The sequence below is a fragment of the Platichthys flesus genome, chromosome 17, assembly GCF_949316205.1.
Source record: "Platichthys flesus chromosome 17, fPlaFle2.1, whole genome shotgun sequence".
Lineage (NCBI taxonomy): Eukaryota > Metazoa > Chordata > Actinopteri > Pleuronectiformes > Pleuronectidae > Platichthys > Platichthys flesus.
The window spans coordinates 9,608,475-9,627,484 of NC_084961.1; the positions used below are offsets into that span (position 1 = coordinate 9,608,475).

The 19,010-nt window shown below is 44.3% G+C and overlaps 1 protein-coding gene across 1 annotated transcript in view; it reads right to left on the reverse strand.

Moving 5' to 3' along the window:
- LOC133972936 (potassium voltage-gated channel subfamily KQT member 4) overlaps positions 1 to 19,010 on the reverse strand; it is a 41,677-nt gene that overhangs the window by 9,865 nt on the left and 12,802 nt on the right. Inside the window, exons 2-11 of the mRNA XM_062410562.1 lie at positions 6,475 to 6,565; positions 5,436 to 5,562; positions 5,161 to 5,336; positions 4,042 to 4,167; positions 3,481 to 3,591; positions 3,298 to 3,393; positions 3,138 to 3,226; positions 2,391 to 2,516; positions 1,966 to 1,986; positions 1,368 to 1,424 (exon numbers count right to left, since the gene is read on the reverse strand). Of these exons, the coding sequence (XP_062266546.1) occupies positions 1,368 to 1,424; positions 1,966 to 1,986; positions 2,391 to 2,516; positions 3,138 to 3,226; positions 3,298 to 3,393; positions 3,481 to 3,591; positions 4,042 to 4,167; positions 5,161 to 5,336; positions 5,436 to 5,562; positions 6,475 to 6,565 (1,020 nt within the window). The remainder of the gene's footprint in view (positions 1 to 1,367; positions 1,425 to 1,965; positions 1,987 to 2,390; positions 2,517 to 3,137; positions 3,227 to 3,297; positions 3,394 to 3,480; positions 3,592 to 4,041; positions 4,168 to 5,160; positions 5,337 to 5,435; positions 5,563 to 6,474; positions 6,566 to 19,010) is intronic.

Genomic DNA, 19,010 nt, shown 5'->3' on the forward strand with positions numbered 1-19,010 from the left:
GAAAAGAAATTGTTAGTAAAAGTGATGTAACACCAAAAAATGGCCTCAGATCTTTTGCGACATTCCTCATCAGCAAACAGATAAAACAGGAAGACAGACATTTACATTACGTCTCCCTGGAGACTGGTGGATTTATCATCGAGGCAGAGAGTCCTGAGGCGCAACTTAAAATAGCTAAAAACTGATTCTGGGTATATTGAATGTGCTTTTCACAGCACCTGATTCAGCTAAATCAGACTGAAACCTGATTCAAGACCTGCAGCTCTGCTGGGATGACGCTCCGTCGGACCAAGATGCACCTCCTTAATCCCATCAAAGTGCAGCCGCACAAAAGGTGCCTTATCGACACTCTATATAAGCCATGGCGGGCCGAGAGGAGAAAGTGGCCAGTCCCTCAAAACACTCCTAACGCTGCTGTTATGGCATGCTCCTCTCTCTGCAGCCACTCACATGTTACACACTGTCAAAGATCCAGAAGAAACGCAAACGTCATGCACCACAGAGCAATTCCAGCTCAGCCGTTCACTCCTACATGTTTACGATGATATACTCTTTGTTGTGCGTGTGTTGCAGCAGGCCATTTAAATTAAAATTTAAATAGTTACGGGACGTAAGTGAAAATAGGACTTCGTACGAGCATGCTGAAATGCTTCGGGTTGAATGGAGGAAATGGGAAAGATGAAGTGACTGACCTCCGCATGCTGTTGGGGGAGCAAGTAAATGATTTGGATGCATTCATGGAAATAACTTTACTGAATCGTTCCAAATCATTGGAGGAGTATCGCATGCGTACAGATGCAATTTTGCACTTTTGAACCTTTTAAAGCGCAAACACATTGAATTGCCCGAAAGGCAACTAATACAAAATAGAACATCATGCTAAATATTTCTATTTCTTAAAAGGTCTTTGGTCATTTTTAATCAAATATTCAGCTCTGTCGTTTCATCCGGGATGTTCAATGAAAGGAAAAGACGTGCACCTAAATTGTTAAAGTAATAAACCATCAAGGACATTTGTCATGTTCTTCAACACATGGTTTATCATGACCTTCAACCAAAGTCCACACAAAATGTCTCCACAGCAGGGAAGGATTCACTCAATCATATGTGGACCAGAGTGTGGAGCCTATATATGACAATAGGTACTACAGTGCATCTGCTACACCAGGCTATCTGAACTGAGCCAATTCGTCTTTCTGAAACTTTTGAACAAGACCTTACAGCGAGCCACTGCATAGGCCCACAGATGTTTGGAGTGTTTCAGGCAAAGTGAGTGGGATGTGAGTGTCATAGGAAGGAGGAGGAGTGCTGTTATTGATCTGTGACATTTTAGCGTGCCCCGTGCGCAGGCTCGTTGCCATGGATACCTCTGCTTGCGGCCAGCGTGAATCCGGAAGAGACCCCGCTTTTTAGAAAGAAGTTGACTGGGGAGACAAGGCAGAGGGAGAGAGGGTGAGGGGAAGAGAGAGGTGGGGGGGGGGGGGGGGGACGGAGTGAAGGAGGACGAGAAGTTGGGGCACAACCCTGGGGCACGCATTGAACCCGTGAGGATTAAAGGCAGCGGTATAAAACCAGAGGAACAGAGTGACGAGGGGGAAGATCTCAATAATCCAAACAGCATTTCTTTGGATTATGAAGACACTCTGAGTTCCGGGGAGGTGGGGAGGGATCATGCAACAGTAATGGGGGATGATTTACCTGAGTATAATCATCAAGACTAAATGATTAAACATCGTGGTGTGAGAGCAGCTCCTCAAATCAAGGACAGTTCGACCTGCAAAACGTATGCGCCAACAACCTCTCGTCCACTGCATGCACAGGTCCGATATCATACTACCATGATGATCAGCTGTCCTTTTTTCTTGTTAGGGGTTTTACGCTAACAAAGTTATGAATCATCGCAAACGTATTCATCCTTATTACGAATATCCTCAAATCAGCAAGCACAGCTCATGAAGAACAAACCTGCATGGAGCCTCTGCCTTCCTGAGAACGGATGAAGGATGGAGGATGGATGGCATAGAAAAAGACACAATGGAGACAAAGGGAAAGAGAGAGGAAGACAGGAAGAGGAAATCGGTGAGAGAACGGTGGAAGGTGGTGGAGAATGAGTGAGGTACGAGCTACGCAGACAAAGAGGCAGAGAAGCGGGGGGGGGGGGTGTCCTGTAACACAGTGGTCTCAGGTTAGATATTAGTGACATTTTGTTAAACGCACAACACGTCCATGCGGGAAGCTCCGGCAGCAGTCAGCCTTGTTCTTTCTGTGTGTGTGTGTGTACGTGTTGGATGTGTTCGTCTGTGTGCACCTGCTGTGTGTGAGCATGAGATGGGCAGCTGCCCGGCCGTCTGAATGTACCGTGAGGCTGTGAGTGGTGGCGGTGTGCGTACCTGTCCCCCGACAAGTAGGGGGAGCTGTAGGGCCGCAGCCCAGACAGCAGCGTGTGGTAGGAGTTGTGGAGAACCTTCTTGGTGCTACGCTGTCGCTGGAGGTGACTGAACAGAAGAGTCAGTTCTCTGACACCCCCACGTGCACAAGTAAACAAAAAAAAAACAAAAAAAAACATGACAAATGAACAAAAAATAGCAAATGATGGAAACCTCACAAAAAAGCAAATCAACATTCCAAACACTCAAAAGAAGAGGGATAATTGAGAGGAATCAAATATGTAAGAATTTGAAATCTAAAGGTAGTGAAAGGTGAACATTGTGACTTGATGTGAATATAAAACAGGTGCATGTCTCAGTGTTTTCTCATGTTCCCCTCCTTTTAAGATAATAAATTAGTCAAATTAATACAAAAATGCAAAAATATAAGAAACCACTGTGTCGAAACAAAAGTAATGTATTGAAATAAAAGGTGGCAGACGTATTTCAAAGGGATAATAATAATTAATAAAAAATGCAAAAGAGAAATTAAATCCACTCCTGCACTAAACTGAAAACGTTTAAACAGCAGCAGGTGTGATCTGTGTTTTCTTCATAATGATACGAATGTACGAGCAGGAGCAAAATAAACACCTTTCACAATTCACTGTTTTCTGAAAAACTAATATTTATCACACCAAAGGAAACATACAGATTCCTGATGTTGGAATCCAGTCAGTGGTGAACATGTAAACAGATGGGAGCGCCTACCTGAACGAAGGCAACATGCTGTCATAGAAGTACCATGTTGCTGTGAGATAGGAGTGTTTGGCATCGGTGGAGTAGAGACGCCACGCAGCCTGAACAAATCACAAAGTGAAAGTCAACAGCCTGCCGGGCAAACGTAAAGATGGAAGGAGCCGTCATGTACCTGTATCAGGTTGGCAGCAGGCATCCTCCTCTTCTCAAAGTGCTTCTGCCTGTGCTGCTCCTGAACCTTCAAGGCAAAACCTGACCCCAGAATTCCCTGAGGGTCAGAGGTCAAATTTAAGTTAGGGGTGCCACTCTGTCCGAGCAGACAGGAGTCACTGGCAGCAGCTGTCAGGAGACTTACAGCCGGCAGGGCAAAGAAGGAGACTCCCAGGAGAGCAAAGCCTGCAGCCAGGAGCCGTCCCTGCCACGTACGAGGGGTCTTATCACCATAACCTATAGTAGTGAGAGTAATCTGGGGGCGAAGGAACAAACACAAACACACACACACACACACACACACACACACAATATGATGTAAGAAAACATAGACTGTGTGTAAATATGAAACCAACTTTAATAACCATCTACCTCATTCCTCCCCTCTGCTCATCCTTACCCAGATCCTCACTTTCCTCACTCCTTCATCCCATCCTCTCTTCCCACCTTCCCTCATGACTACATCCTCTCTTACATCCTTCTCTCATCCCATTATCCTCCTCAATTCTTCCCTCATTCCTTCATCTTCTCTTCCCTCCTCCCCTCACCTCTAACCACACCCCTTCAGGGTCGGCCGAGTGCAGGTATGGCTATGGTTAGAGTAAGTCTGCAGGATATTACTGCAAGCTAAAGGAACTCACTGTAATTTCCTCTGAAGTCAGGGCGATACTAGTGTGTGTCTGTGTGTGCACTATGCAGTACTCACAGTCCCCCACCAGAGGGAGTCTGCATAGGTGTTGAAATCTGAGTTGACATCCTTCTCTGCAAGGTAAACCAGGAAGGAGGCGAAGATGAGGACCAGGAAACCAATGTACCAGGCTGTAATCAACTCCTGAGAGAGAGAGAGAGGGAGAGAGAGAGAGAGAGAGAGAGAGAGAGAGAGAGAGAGAGAGAGAGAGAGAATCAATCACAACTGTCAGCAGCATCTCCACCATCACAATCCCTTCCGTCATTACCGGACCGCTATTATTGTTAATGTTCAAATTCCCAACATCATCACCACATTTGGCCTCCACTTTGACTTGGCTGTATGGTTCTGCCTCGGACAGCTGATGCATCAATTCATCATCGCCACCTTCGAACTGTGACCTGCAGCCAGCAGCCGTCAGCACAAACACAAACACCTGACGCCCAAAGATGAGCGGCCTATTGTGGCTCTGAGGGCGCAACACACCGACAGAAAACACGGCAAATAGACAAAACACACACAGTAAACAGACAAAACACACACAGTAAACAGAAGCACACTGCAAGTAGCAAAGAAGACAATGTTTCCCGAGGAAGAAAACTAGGCAAGGGCCTGTTGGTTGTTCAGATGGGACTGAATTTGAATGTGTGAAATGTGAGTAACACAGGTGACTGCAACCAGAACAGAGACTTGGAAGAATCTGGCAAAACAAAGTTTAAATGAACAATCTCAGTTTTAATGGAGGCAAGGGTCAAACATGGGAAGGCAGCCAGGGACGGGAAGGTTACAGAGAATCCACAGGCGGAGATTGCAAAATCCCAAAACTCGCACAAAATTAAAAACCAGGAAAGGGAACCGAAACTTACAGGGCACAGGCAGCCTCTGAAAGAAAAAGTGACTGTGACCCTACACTGTGACACGAAGAATTAACCCTTGAGAGCTGGACTGATACACACCACTGAGACAAGGTGGGAGGGACGTGTGTGTGTGTGTGTGAGTAAGTGTATATATACTGGGTGAGTGATTGGTGATGAGGTGCAGGTAGGTGCAGAGTTCAGTCCAGACTGGTCATCACAACCCAGCCAGTATCATCTTTGTCACTGTGGCTGAGCATATGTAGCTATTGGGAATTCCTACCTTGCTGTGAGCGTAAACCACTGAGCCCAGTAGTTTCCAGGTGCCTCCCCTTCGGTCCATACGCACCATGCGCAAGATCTGCAGGAAGCGCATGCTCCGCAGGGCTGAGGTGGCGAAGATGTTGCCCTGCGTGCCGGCAGCGATCACTGCCAACGAGGCCACGAACACTATGAAGTCTGCAGGGAAGGAAATCAATCCACAGAGACAAAAAAAAAATGAGGATGAGGAGATTTCATAATTTGTTCACACACACACACATGCGCACACACACTAACCTATGACACAGAAGGGCTTTCTGGCAAATCTCAGCCGTCCCTGCCAGCCACGGTATCGGCAGCAGCAGCCAGCGGCCCAGACCCTGATGAAGTACTCCAACCCAAACACTACAATCATCACAAACTCCTACACACACACACACACACACACACACACACAGAAAGACAGAGAGACAGAAAGGTCAGCGACAACTGAGCATAAGTAGAGTTGTTCATCCTGGGGTGTGAACATACCACCCATCTGGAAAGCCACCAATAATTCCTCTCTGTGAGAATGTGATGTATATTCTTTTTATAAACTACATGCCTCAAGATCTATGAAACTGTGCCCTAAAATATTTTCCATTGACCAGGTTGTTAAAATAAAAGCTAAAAATGTCACAAGAGCATAGGCAATATTTACATTTTATTTTCTAGGGGATTAAATTAAAAGATAAAAGAATTAATAAAGATTATTCCATAACAGTCGAATACCATTAACACTCTGTCGGTCTTCTCTTGATGTCTGTGTCTTTATTACCTTCAGGTTTTTGCACCGTGCAGGCAGTTTAAGGTGCACTGAATGTCATTAGAGCGAATGGTCGTGTAAGTAAAGTCCACTAATGGCTGATTGCCTGCTAATGGCTGGGGGATTGATTGAAAGGGAGAACAGTGGGGAATGTGAAAGTCAATCAAACCAATAAATAACGAGTGAAGATGAGCAAGGTGGGAAGAGGGAGAGGGGAGCAGGGGGCCGGGAGGCGAGGAGCCGGGTTACGGAAGGAGAAAGCGGGCGTCCATTAACCGAAAGCAGCTCGAGCACACAGGAAGGGGAGAGATTATGGGTTGGCTTTTAAGGTTAGTGGATCATATCTGTGATTTCCTGCACGGTCAACAACACCTGAATCCTCCCAACCTGCTTGCGTGGCTGTCTGTGCCTCCAAACAAAACAACACGCACTCAACGGATACGCTGCAGGAAGTGATATGACGTGTATGTGTGTGTGTTTGTGTGTTTGTGTGCGAGAGATATGGGGGGGGAAGGGGGGAGAAGGTCTGACCAGGATGAAGAGGCCTTGGTTGGCGAACTTCTGATGGTCCGGGATGGTGGAGAACACAGACAACACCAGGCAGCTGAAGACCAGCAGAAAGCTGAAACACAAACACACACACACACACAATCAGTTCAAACTTTTTTATAAATACACAAATTTGAAATAAGAACACTCTGCATCACATTAATCCCTTAAGAGAAGAATCACACAACCAATTAAAACCTGCTTTGTTCACTTTCTGTGTGATTAACCAACAGAGAAAAACTAAATTGCAAATAAGCAGAAAAAGATTAGCTGATCCATAACAGAACAAAAACAGAGCCTGCTGACTAATGTCATCATATTTGGTCATTGGCATAAGAACCAGAACAATGGAACCAGCTTTAGAGGCTTTAGAGCTTAATGATGTATCTCAATCACATTTTACTTTAATACGCAAGTTATTTTCAAGTATTTCAAGTTAAAAGAGGTCAATATCGGCTTCAAACAGCAGCATTGAAGTCCTCGTCTTGTGATGTAAGAAACCCCAACTACCCTCTGATTTGATGGTAACATTTATTGATTACTTTCCTGTTTTCAGTGAAAGTGTTAATCATAATTATTTCCTTCTGTTTTCATCTTTCATAACAGCTGAAACGACCGAAACCAACAGTCAGCTTGTTTCACCGTTTCATGTTGCTCCATTGTTCTCCAGAAACAATTAAACACATCATTGAGGCTCCGCTTCGCACCGTGGGCCATTTCCCTTTATTGTGAGGCATGTAAAAACTTCATGTGGGATTCAAATCAATCCTAAATACAGGATGTGATTCAGTTAAAGGTTACAGCTGTTTTAGGATATTACATAAACTCACTAAAAAAATAAAAGTTTATTTGTGAGCTTCAGTCAAAACAATGAGCCTAAAAACTTGGGCTGTTAAAAACTAACTATTATAGGAAAATTAAGAAGCATGCTAGGATCCACACGTGTACTTTTTTTGTAAGAGGACTGGTATGAGCAAGCTGCCATCACTGAAAGAACGGGACGGTGAATCTCTCCTGGGAGAGAAATGACTGCACCTCAGAAGTAATGGCCACTTCAGTGCAGAGAATAAAACACGACATAAATTCTGGGAAATTGGGTCTCACGTTCGAGGTGCCCTGGTGTTTTATAAACAATTCATCTCTTCAGCGAAATTGGAGAAGTGACGAGTCTCCGCTGCACGATCTCCATCATTAAATCAGGTTCAAGACGAGAGGGACGAGAACATCATTTACGTTTTCTGTTGAACGTTGCACTTGAAAAAAAAGGCTCTGCCTAAGATCTCTTTAAACTGCCAAAACTATTACCTCATGCAAATCTAGTTCACAGCGTAGCGCATACACAGAGCTATCACACACACATCCAGTATATGACTGACGTGCGTTTCTCCACAGGTTACTGTAAGTGTTCGTCAACAAATATTCCCCGCTGCTCGAAAGGCTCTCAGCAGAGGATGATGTATTAACCGCACAGTGAAAACATTCACGTCAGGAATGGGGAGGCGCTGAAAAGAATAATGTTCGCACTTGTGTAGTGGCCACCGCACTCTGTCCCTCTTCACCAGTGGAAAAAGATATTGTTAGATGTTGTTCCGGTGGATCTGTCGACAGAGGGGGTTGAAAGGAGCTTCAGTGTTATGAGACAGCAGACCACATAACCACTAGTAAGAATTTCTTTTTTTACTTATCTCTTGATTGTTTTATCAACCACATTATTCAGTCATTTTTCGTTCACAATTTGCTCTGTTAGCGTTACGTGTCTTTCATCACATTTACTTTTGTAAGATGAACCTGAGCTGATGTTTCTCGTGGCCGGGCAATAGAGAATAAAAAGGAAAACATGACGATCTTAATTTATCGTTCTCTTTGGAAAACAATTAGGAAACTCGTAAAAAACTATAAAGCTCCAAAACTGTACACGACCTGCTACATTCAATGCTACGACCTAATAAAGGTATGCAGCACTGATGCAGCTCTAAAAGTTTGTTTTCATCCGATTGATGAAAGAAATCTGACATGTTTATGGGACTGGTATTAATGAGTCTGTGGAATTTGGTGCAGATCCAAATAACATCTGGATTTCAGGAGTTTGAATGTGGTTTCATAATGAAATAGGGATGAATGCGCTGTATTGAGTACATGAGAATATGACTATTATAAGCTACATCCATATGCTTTAGTTAACAAAATCTTAAGTCATCACAGTCAGAAGCCTAATGGACGCTGGAAAACAACAACTATAGGTGTTTGCTGACCTAATCTACCAAACCCCTCATGTTTGACACCTTTAAAAGAACCAACGCATATTATCACGTATCTTTGACCAGAGAGTAGACGTAAATAATTTAAAATAAGAGCTGAGGGAGAAAGGCCGACATGATTTGCACACAAACATAAAGCAGCAGCATCGCAGCGTGGCCCCTGTGCCATGTGAATCCAGAACAGTGGGACAGAATTAGCCAGGTGGCAGCTGCTGCATGGTCCAGCTGGTCCACATGTCAGAGCCCAAAGTTAGAGAGCACTTGCCGGACGGGTAAACCAATTGTTGTGGCCTCACACAATGGTTCCCTTTCTGCACGATTAGTAATGCTATCAGCAAGTCGACCCTGCCTAATGTTTGTGAAATGAAATGCATTTTAAGCGCTCGCATTAAAAAGCTGCTTAGACGTACACGTTTTTGAGTCAGATAAGGAAGCAGCGGTGGACAGCTGCTGTTCTGAGACACAGATACGGAACTGCGCCAAGGCAAAGAAATATGCAACACACACACACACACACACACACACACATAAATTGATACATTCGATTCCTAGAAGTGGGAAACATTGAGAAAGACCCACATCCTCACAGGCTAAAGAGTGTAATCAATGAGATAGTATATGATGTCTTGCATCAGCTTTACTCCAGAAATGATCAAGGAAAGGAAGGAAGGATACAGGATTGTGTTTTAATTTGTCCTGCAACCCATTGGCTCACTGAAGGACCAGCAAATGTTCTGCACCAGTTAGATTGAAACACTGTATAGCATATGGTGGATCTGAAAAGTCTGGGATCTGTTTGTCTCTTTTCTCCATCTTAAACTGGGTTGAAAAAACGTTGTTTTGGGCAGAGAGTGAATGAGCAGCTGTTTTTCTGTCTCCGTGCCCGGGCCACAGTTTCCAGAAGAGGAGACACTACAAAGACAAACGTAGAGCAGGGACAGCTCAGAAGACACCGGACACCGAGAGTGAATTAACAGTCATCCCCAAGTTACTCAGTACATTTCTCAGGCCGGTGATGTGTGCACAGGAGAGAGTTTGTGGCTTGAGTTGGTTTGACAAACACACTGATGAGGACTTTCCACAAACAATGTTTTTTGGCCGTTCACCAGCAGAGCAATGTGCTGACTAATCCGTGCGTCTTTTTCCCCTCAATTAACTCAAAGCACTGTGTGTATATCCATAAGGAGGGAGATAAGCTGGGTCGGCGTCTCAGGTGGTTTCTCTCACCGACTTGCGCTTTATGACAGGAAAACGAGTTGGAGCACAGAAAGCTGCATCGACTGCTCGGCTTCAACAAAATGCAGACTCCATGAAAGCAACTCTTTATTATTTACCCGGAAACAACACTATCCCTTACATACGGTAACTCCAGAAAGACTGCAGTGAGTTACTGCCAACACCGCTCATTACGTGCAGACACACAATGGATTTCTTTCTTTTTTTTTTGGGGGGGGGGGGGGGGGGGGGGGGGGGACATGTAACAAACCCTTAAAAACCTCATCTCATTCAAACCACAGGTCACAGTGAGGGTTAGGATCATATAAATGTACCACAAAACCAGCCAATCACAGGCTGGAAGGAAGCGATTCTGATTGGCTGGCTTACATACAATCAGGCGGCCTCCACGAGAAGCAAGTCAGGGATTTTGTAAACTAGCTAGGGAACCAAGAAGATAACGACAGCAAATAAAAACACTAACATTCCACAGCCTCAGGTGCATATCAGCCAATGTCAAAATCAAAATCTGGAGATATTGCCTAAAAAATTTGACAGCACCTGAAGACACTAAAGTAGTAGAGACTGCTGAATGTTCTTCCCCTAAATCTAAGTGTTTATTGTTTTCTCTTGTGTTCTTTGAAAATCTTTCTTTCTTTTTTCCACTTGAAACTGAAAACAAGATATTATTGCTATTGTTTTCTGTGTCCCGATTCAGGGGGTATCGGGGAGGACATGGTTCGAAAAGGACAAACTGAAATGAGACGGTCTGGTCTCCAAAGAATTTTTTTGACAGATCTGCAGTTGGACACGACAAGAACGTTTTAATGAGCCTTGCGGGAAACTTTTTGGTCTGTTAGCTGGCAGCTGCCGTTATCTCTTTAAAAAACCCCACAAGGTGTTGATGGGTTCAGATTCTCTCTCACGCTCTTCCTAGTGTTGCCTCCTCATGCATGACTGTTGCCTTCACTACTGGATTCAGGATTTATGCTTGCTCCTGTCTGACCTTGAAGCCTTTGAGTTAAGACTTTGTGTTTTTTACCAACACTTTGTGTTCCATCGTCTTGTTTGCCTGCCAGCCGGCTCCAGTGTAGTTCATAAACCCTGTCTCTTCCATGTTAGTGGATGAGACACGGACCAAACAAAGCTTTTTCTCAAAGATGGTGTAATTCATTTGAGGTGCAGGTTCTGATGTTTTGTTCAAGTGTGCAAGTTTAGTTTTAATTAGCTATTTAACGTTATAAGAACAGTACAAAACATCAGGATTGAGCTGACACTGGTTTATGACTGGTCAATTGCTACCTCTGCTCCATTCTACCGCACAGACTCTGGCTACAGATGTGCAAGATGGTGGTGTTCATTCCCCGGATGTGTGAGCTTTACTTCTGGACAGTTGGAAGAAGTTGAGATCCGTTGTTCATCTTTATATTCAGTCCATTGATACAATTGTGGCTTCAAGGATAAGGTCCTTAGACACCAAAACGACACCAAAATCAAAAGAGTATCTCTTGTCACTTCCCAAATTCACCAGCCAGGTCAGTCCACCACTGGCTGAAATAACTCAACAGCGTTTGAATGGATTTCTAGAGATTTGGAACAGACCGTAATATAGTCCACTTGGGATGAACTGAAAAAGGTTGATCCCATCAGCCGCAGTTGTATAGCTGCTGAACACAGGATTTGACTAATGTTTTTTCAGAATTGATTTTAACAGCAGAGGTTCCCCCTATACTTATGTATTATTTATAAATGGAGATCTACAAATGTCTCCCTGTCTGATTACCTCCTCTCAAGCTCCAGCTCTTAATGTGGAGTGAAGGGACCTGGGAACAACCGGGCAAGACGAGGCCTCTGCACATATCTCAGATGTTGTCCCCAAAGAATAAATAAATATATAAATACACAAACGCATTAATAAATAAATAAAAAAATGAAATAGATAAGAGACATTTAGACAATGCATGATACATGGTGGGGTCACATTTCTGCTGAGGGCACACTTTCTCCACCATCCTCCTCAATACCACCATGAACCTCCATTCTGTTCAGGGAAATGTCAATTAGCAGCAAAGCATCAGTTGAAATCCAGCAAATCAGCAAAGTCGGTCTCAGGAGAACATAGAGTTGAGTGCTTTTAGTACTTTGCCTCCAAAATATATCTATCAAACCATTACTGAGGAGATACAGTGACTATTAGAAGGAAAAATACCTTCTTGTAAAATGAAACTTCCCAATATCTCCTCTCATCGTGCTGGGGATGAAAGGAGGATAAAGAGACATATAACAAATGGCCATGTTAAAGTATAGATACACCAGGTGTGAATACAAATGGCTGTTGTGATATAATGGGAGCCAGGCACTCAAGAGAGTCACTGGGAGGCTGTCTGCTTTGGTAATTGCTCCAGAACTTTATTTTAGAAAGAATAATGCCTGCTCGGCTGTATGTGCAGAATGTTTGACTTTCCTCCAAAAGTGGATAAGTGTAATTTGTCTCACGGACACGAGACGATCAAGAAAAATGCGCGTTCAAAGTGAGAAAGAAAGAATCAATCAAATTCGATTTGTAGAGCCCATTTTCACAAATCACAATTTGTCTCTTAGGGCTTAACAAGGTGCAGAGTAAAGTGTAGCTGAACCCATGTTTTCCATGTTAACTCTTATTTAATCGGGTACATACATACGCTCTACAGTGTAAAGTGCATATTCTTTGGCTGAAGGCATGTAAAGCTCCAGAGGGCAGCTGGGGGGGGTGGGGGGGCAGACAACAAACAAATGCACAGCAGCTCCCGGGGCAACCACTTCTAATAATGGAGGAGGCCTGGGCTGATGCTTTTACTGCTGTTTTCTTGTAAACATACATAAGTTAACAGGGAGGTCTCACATTACTTTGACTGGCCTGTGCAAATACTGTAGTGAGATAAATAGCTATTACCAGTGCTAACAAACATATATGACATTGTGTATTGCTGAATTACACAGCATTTGTATGGGGTTAGCACTCCAGCAGCGTGTCTGGCAGAGGAGCTGAGTGCCGGAGAATGCACCTTTGATTCAATCATCAGCGGATGATAAAGCAGCTATCAGTTACACACAACAGAGGAGGCGGAGGGAAGAGGAGACGGCGAAGGAGAAGACTGAGAAGGGAGATGAAGAGAAACACAGGAAACTGACGTAGAAAGATGTGAAGACTGATGGACGACGATTTAAAGAGAAAGAAAGACCCGTTCGGAACAATTGCTGCAACAGGGAAGGTGAGGGATGATGTGGGACATTACCTTGAAGGACTCTTGGGTCATGTCACGCAAACTGTACCTGTACCTGTGTAAGTGCATGTGTGTTTGCGGCGCCAGCCCTGATCAATGCGGCTCTGACAACAGCTTTCAGTCATTGACCCACAATCCGTGCACAAATACGCAAATAATAGGAGAACGCATGCACAGTCCGATAATTGAACACACTCGCAGTGACCACCTTCCCCCAAGGACACACACACAGGTAAACACATGGACCTGCTTGAACAAATGCACAAAGAAGAACAATCAGAGATTTATTTATAGCAGGGTCTGACAGACATGCATGTGAAGTGATGGCAATGTCACCTTGGAAATGTAGCACAAGAGTGTAACCACAACACACATATAGACACACACACACACACACACACACACACATACATACACACACTAAACCAAGCTCACAGCCCCTATTCCGACCTATCTGGAGAGGAGAAAAGAGAGAGAAAAGGTGAGGTAGCATAGGAGGAGAAGGAGGAGGGAGGGATTTGTGAGCTGAGAAAGAGAAGGGAGCAAGAGGAGGAAGAGGGGAGGAAGGTGGGAACAGTAGAAAGATATTAATAGTGTTTCACCCGCTTTAAATAGCGACTGCAGACAAAATGTGTTCAGGTATAGTCTGCGAGCACAGCTCAAACAGGCCAGTCCCGTAGTCCCAGTACCGTCCTCTCCCCCCCCCCCCCCCCCCCCCCCCCCCCCCCCCCCACCCCTCTCTGGGATAGCAAACTTTTCACGGCAGGAACCAAGCAAGCAACACAAACGAGATGAAAAGTGCTTTTTCTCGAGGAAAGAGGCTGACGGAGCAATTCACAGGCTTGACTAATGCCCGGGAAGAGAGAGAGGGAAGGGAGCGAGGATGGAGGGAGGGAGGAGAGGAGAAAACCTGACATGAGGGTGTTGTGTAAAAACAAGAGGAATGTGTTTGTTTTCCTCTGTATGCCACAATGTTCAGGAATATAACGTGAGCGGATCAATTATTTACTTAACTGGGAAAAACACAGTTGTGTAATGAGCCCTGGTCCGAAAGCGCACAAGGGTGCAACCTTGGCATTTTGCATCACGAGCGGTGCTGCCGGACAATTCCACAAAAAATAACGGATTTTCTTTATTGGTACAAAGACTCTTTACACACAAAAGCACTCTCCATGACACATCCATACGCAGCCAGATAAACACACACACACACACACACACACACACCAAAGAACAACTGCCCTGCACACAATGTCTGTCCACAAATGATGCATTTCAAACAGTGTGACAATTAGACTGATACATTTTCCAAGCTGGTGAATGTCCCACACACACACATACACACACACACTTACACACATTCACACACATTCACACACACGCGGTGCCTGCACTCACTCAGCCGTGTGTTTCAACACATCATAATTGAGTCCTTTGTTCTCAGCTTTTGATTCATTGAAACTTTTCCTCCAGTTGCATAAAAACAGCAGGTAAACAGAGCTGCTTCCTTCCTCTCTCACTGAAGCTCGGTCCCTCTCTCTCAAGGTAAAAGGTAAAACAGAGATGACCTGACCCCTGAACACTGGGCCACTGGAGTATCACACAGAATGGATTCCACGTGCAGTGCTGTAAAATCGGATTCCTGAAGTCTCCTTATCAAACGTGAGGATTTTGAGGATTTCTTTTTCAGTGACCCTCTTCCAGAGATCGAAGCTCCCTCATAATAACAATTATGAAAAAGAAAATCTTTAAATTACAAGTGACATTTCCAATAACCATATTCTTTTGGATCAGGCTGTCTCCAGCCGTTTACAGTTCCAGGGCGCCAAATGCAATCATGTTGGAGTAATTAGACCACAAGAGGGAGAGAAAACACTCGAGTCATAAACGCTCCTGACAAATAATCCTACTCTTTGTTACACTGAGTAAATTATCCAGCTTAACAATTTATTTCCTAAACTCTAGAGACTAAAAAACATGTGAGAAATATTTTCCAGTGAGGGAGATCGTTTTTTTTCATTCAAATTTTGAGCTCATGACACCACACCACGACGACCATGAAGATTATAATGAAAGTACTTTATAATTGTGTCCCTTTCTAAAAGGCTGCATCCAAATCCAGCTCACAAGCCTGACTCAAAGCTGCAGTGATCAATAATTGTGTATTTACAATGGATCAAATAACTCTTTTGTGCAGGAGGAAGCTCATAATGATCCACAGAGAGTTATCACTCGACTGCTGTTACCCTCAGCTCAACAACGCCTGTTTCTGAGTCTCCCTCCCTGCTCCTATCAGCCTCCTTTCCAGTGTTTCCAGTGATAAGCTCTGATAAACAGAGTTAAAGGGAGATTCCACGTTGGACTTTAATGTGTTACTTTTACATTACTAATATGTCAGTGTTGTGTTTACATCTTGTTGTGCTTCGTTTACATCTCAGCAAAAGAACGTTCAAAAACACCATCTAAGAGTCCACATTTATAACTACTTATCAGGGTCAAGCATCCCAGCATGCATTTGGAGAACATTGGACCTTGGAACATTAAGCCCCAGGACTCTAAGCAGTATTGTTTTGCCTGATTCCGCTGAGCAATGTCCAACTAGAGCAAAGTAGTTATATTAGCTGTTAATTATATCAAGTCACTGAATGTACAAAACCCCAGGCGAGCAAGAATTGCCCTCCTCCGCCCAAGGTGTACAGTCCCCTTCAATTCCATCACTAACTTTCACACGCTCTTAGATATCAGTTCTTCACTTGTGAAATGAAAGATTTCCCTAGAATAAATGGTGACCATGTAAACACGTAAACTGAAACCTCACTGAAAACAATAAAGAACGCAAATTTCTCAGGATAGAAAAAGACGACACGTAGACGAGGCAGACGAACACGTCAACCTGGAAAGAGACGAGACTCAAGAGCTTCAGGTGATCTGAGCTCATGCTGGTGTAAACAACAACATGTGATCTCCGCAGCAGATTTGAATAAGTCTTGCATCCTGTGCTACCCTTCGCCTGAACACTCTGGAGGTTTTTGTGTTGTTGTGAACGTGCCTGACTAGAGAATCTCTTACTAGGTTTTTCATATGTGAAAGGAAAACTCCGGAAATTGTCTGAACCCATTTGTGCAGACATTCTTCAGTGTTTGTCTGAAAACCAACCAACAAACGGACAGGGGAGAAAACCCAACACAGTGCGTTTGACCTTGGTGGGTTCAGTGGCAGCTCTGGTCCGGACTGTTTCACATTAGAGATTCCTCTTGAAAGCAGTAACAGCCGTCGTCTTGGAACGCATTAGTCCACAAGTATCAAAACAATGTGGCTAGAATAGCTGACGTGCAACCCGCAAAAATGATCTTTCACTCGGTGACGATGAGACATGTCCCTTTAAAATATGCGATGCAGAGGGTTAGAGACTGAAGAAATATGTGTGGTCACGCTTCTCGACAGTAAATGGAGAGAAATGACAGTAGGACCGCAGGGAAAGGATGAATTCATGATGTGGGAAAGACAGGGTGAGTCTAACCTGACCTGGATTAATCGTAATTGAAGACAATTTCTTGGCGACTGGTGGAGCTCTGACCTGCTGGGAATATCAGATGTGTCTGTTTTTTATGACATCAGGTCAGTTCAGTGTGAAATCGCTCGCATAAATTATAGTAAATGTGTGTGTGATTGGGGCAGAGGAGGCTGGTAAAGTGAGACCATGTGTGATTTATATGCACAATATTGATATCGCCTGTGCATTAAACTGGAAAAAACGGGGACCATAGTTAAGACCCTGATGAGCTTATAATTAGACATGAACACTGACCCACACCCACACACACAGCCCAACACAAACCATTGTGATGCTTTCCCCGATTCCTGCTCTTTGTGGCCCATGGACACGTTGTCAGTGGAGAGTAACTACCCCGGGCCGAGAGCTGTGACCAGGGTGCAGGCAAAGTGCTGAGAGGGCGCTGACATTTAGCTGTAGCATTGTTCCCAGCAGTGAGCTTATTAGCCATGAGTCTGCAAACCAGTTAGTAGGTGTATGTGCAGCCACTTCGTACACCATTTTTCTATAGTACTGATATGTAACCATCGAAAGCTCAACCTTCACTCAGCTTGGACCGACAGGGATGGCGGCTGGGGAAAAGTCCCTGGAGGTTCTAAAGATCATCAAAGTATGAGGAAGAAAAACGTTCAAACTTTTAACACACCAGCAGAAGTTGGGACACAATCATGTGACTTCTCAGAGGTTTATTGGTGGTGAAACGCTCCATGACCCACAACACACAAACAGCTTACACTCCTTTACCCCCCTTCCTTGACGGGGGCCACGACTGGATTTCAGGCCAATCATCATTACTCTGTGACAGGTCTAATGTTGTTACCATGGCAGCGGGGATCTCCGGTGATGGATTACGGGGGGGGGGGGGGGGGGGGGGGTCAGCAGTAGCGCTCCGCGATTGAGAAACAACTCAAAAAGAAAGTCACCGTGACATATGAACTCTGGGTAATAGGATTGGCCCAGGATTTAGAGGCACAGGGGTGCGAGAAAGGGAGCCGGGGTTACACAGAACCAAGGTGGTCAGCAGAGAACCTAATGGTCCCAGTGGTGTTAAGGTCAGATCACTAATACGTGGGTCAGAGGTCATATAAAGTGCGGAAATGGTCAATCATCCCATCCGAAGGAGCTTATGGCTACACGTTGATTTCTGTCAATATTTGACAAGAGAATTTTTTGTCACAACCTAAAAAGTCTGACACCTCTCCTTTGTCCAAAGATTAAAAGACATAAGACATCTGTATGTACAGTTGATAAGCTTCATTTGTTCCGGGAAGACAGATAAAAATGGTTGCAGCTGACAGGGTGGAAAATCAAATCATAGACATGCAACAAAGGACCCATTACACTACAGATGTGTCCAAAATCCACCTTGTTGTGTTCAGGAAAAATGTATTCAAATAATGAATCAATCAAATTATATTTGTAGAGCCCATATTCTCGAGTCGCAATGTGTCCCCCAGGGCTTAACAGCGTGGCATCCTCTGTCCTTAACCCTCATTAGGCTCATCAAATGTTGTCAATTAATATCTCCCACATCAATTTGTGAAGTAATTATTGTGGCGACAATGAAATGTGTAGAACAGAAGAAGGGTACGTTTTGTATAAACAAAATGTGGTAATGATTAAAAAAATAAAGCATAGACTTCAGAATAAGGGCACATATTAATAATCGTTTAAATAATCTTGATTTTGAGTTTGTCCAAAATAATCGTGATTATGATTTTTTCCATATTCGAGCAGCCCTATTTGGCACTACTTAACAGGCTTGTTTGTAGCCACGGCAGTGACCCCTTGACCCAGAGAGTGGGTTTCCCTTCTTGGATGAAGGGCCCTCGGTTGGTTCGGCACAGGCATGCAGCAGCTGCACGAGTGGTGAGTCTGCCTCGCTATCTGTCTGCTAACGTTATCTTTGCTGTTATTGGAGTCAAACACTGGTAACCGGTCCCATCACATGGAGGAGCTGTCCTGCGTTACTGTCAGTGTCAGCGCCACCATCCCTCCCTGTCAAAGTAAATCTTTTGTGTGTCCGTCGCTGTGTGTCCTGGGGTAACCATGAGTCTCTTTATGGTATGTGTAATGTTTGAGACAGAGTCCAGAGCCATTGTGAAAAGAGACTTGCATCACCCTCCGGTGAAGCCCTGAAAAAAAAAAAAACACTTTCAACACAAACATCGCACACTCACAGTGACTCCGCCAGTTTCCACAACCACTTTCTGAGCAGCGTATACAACC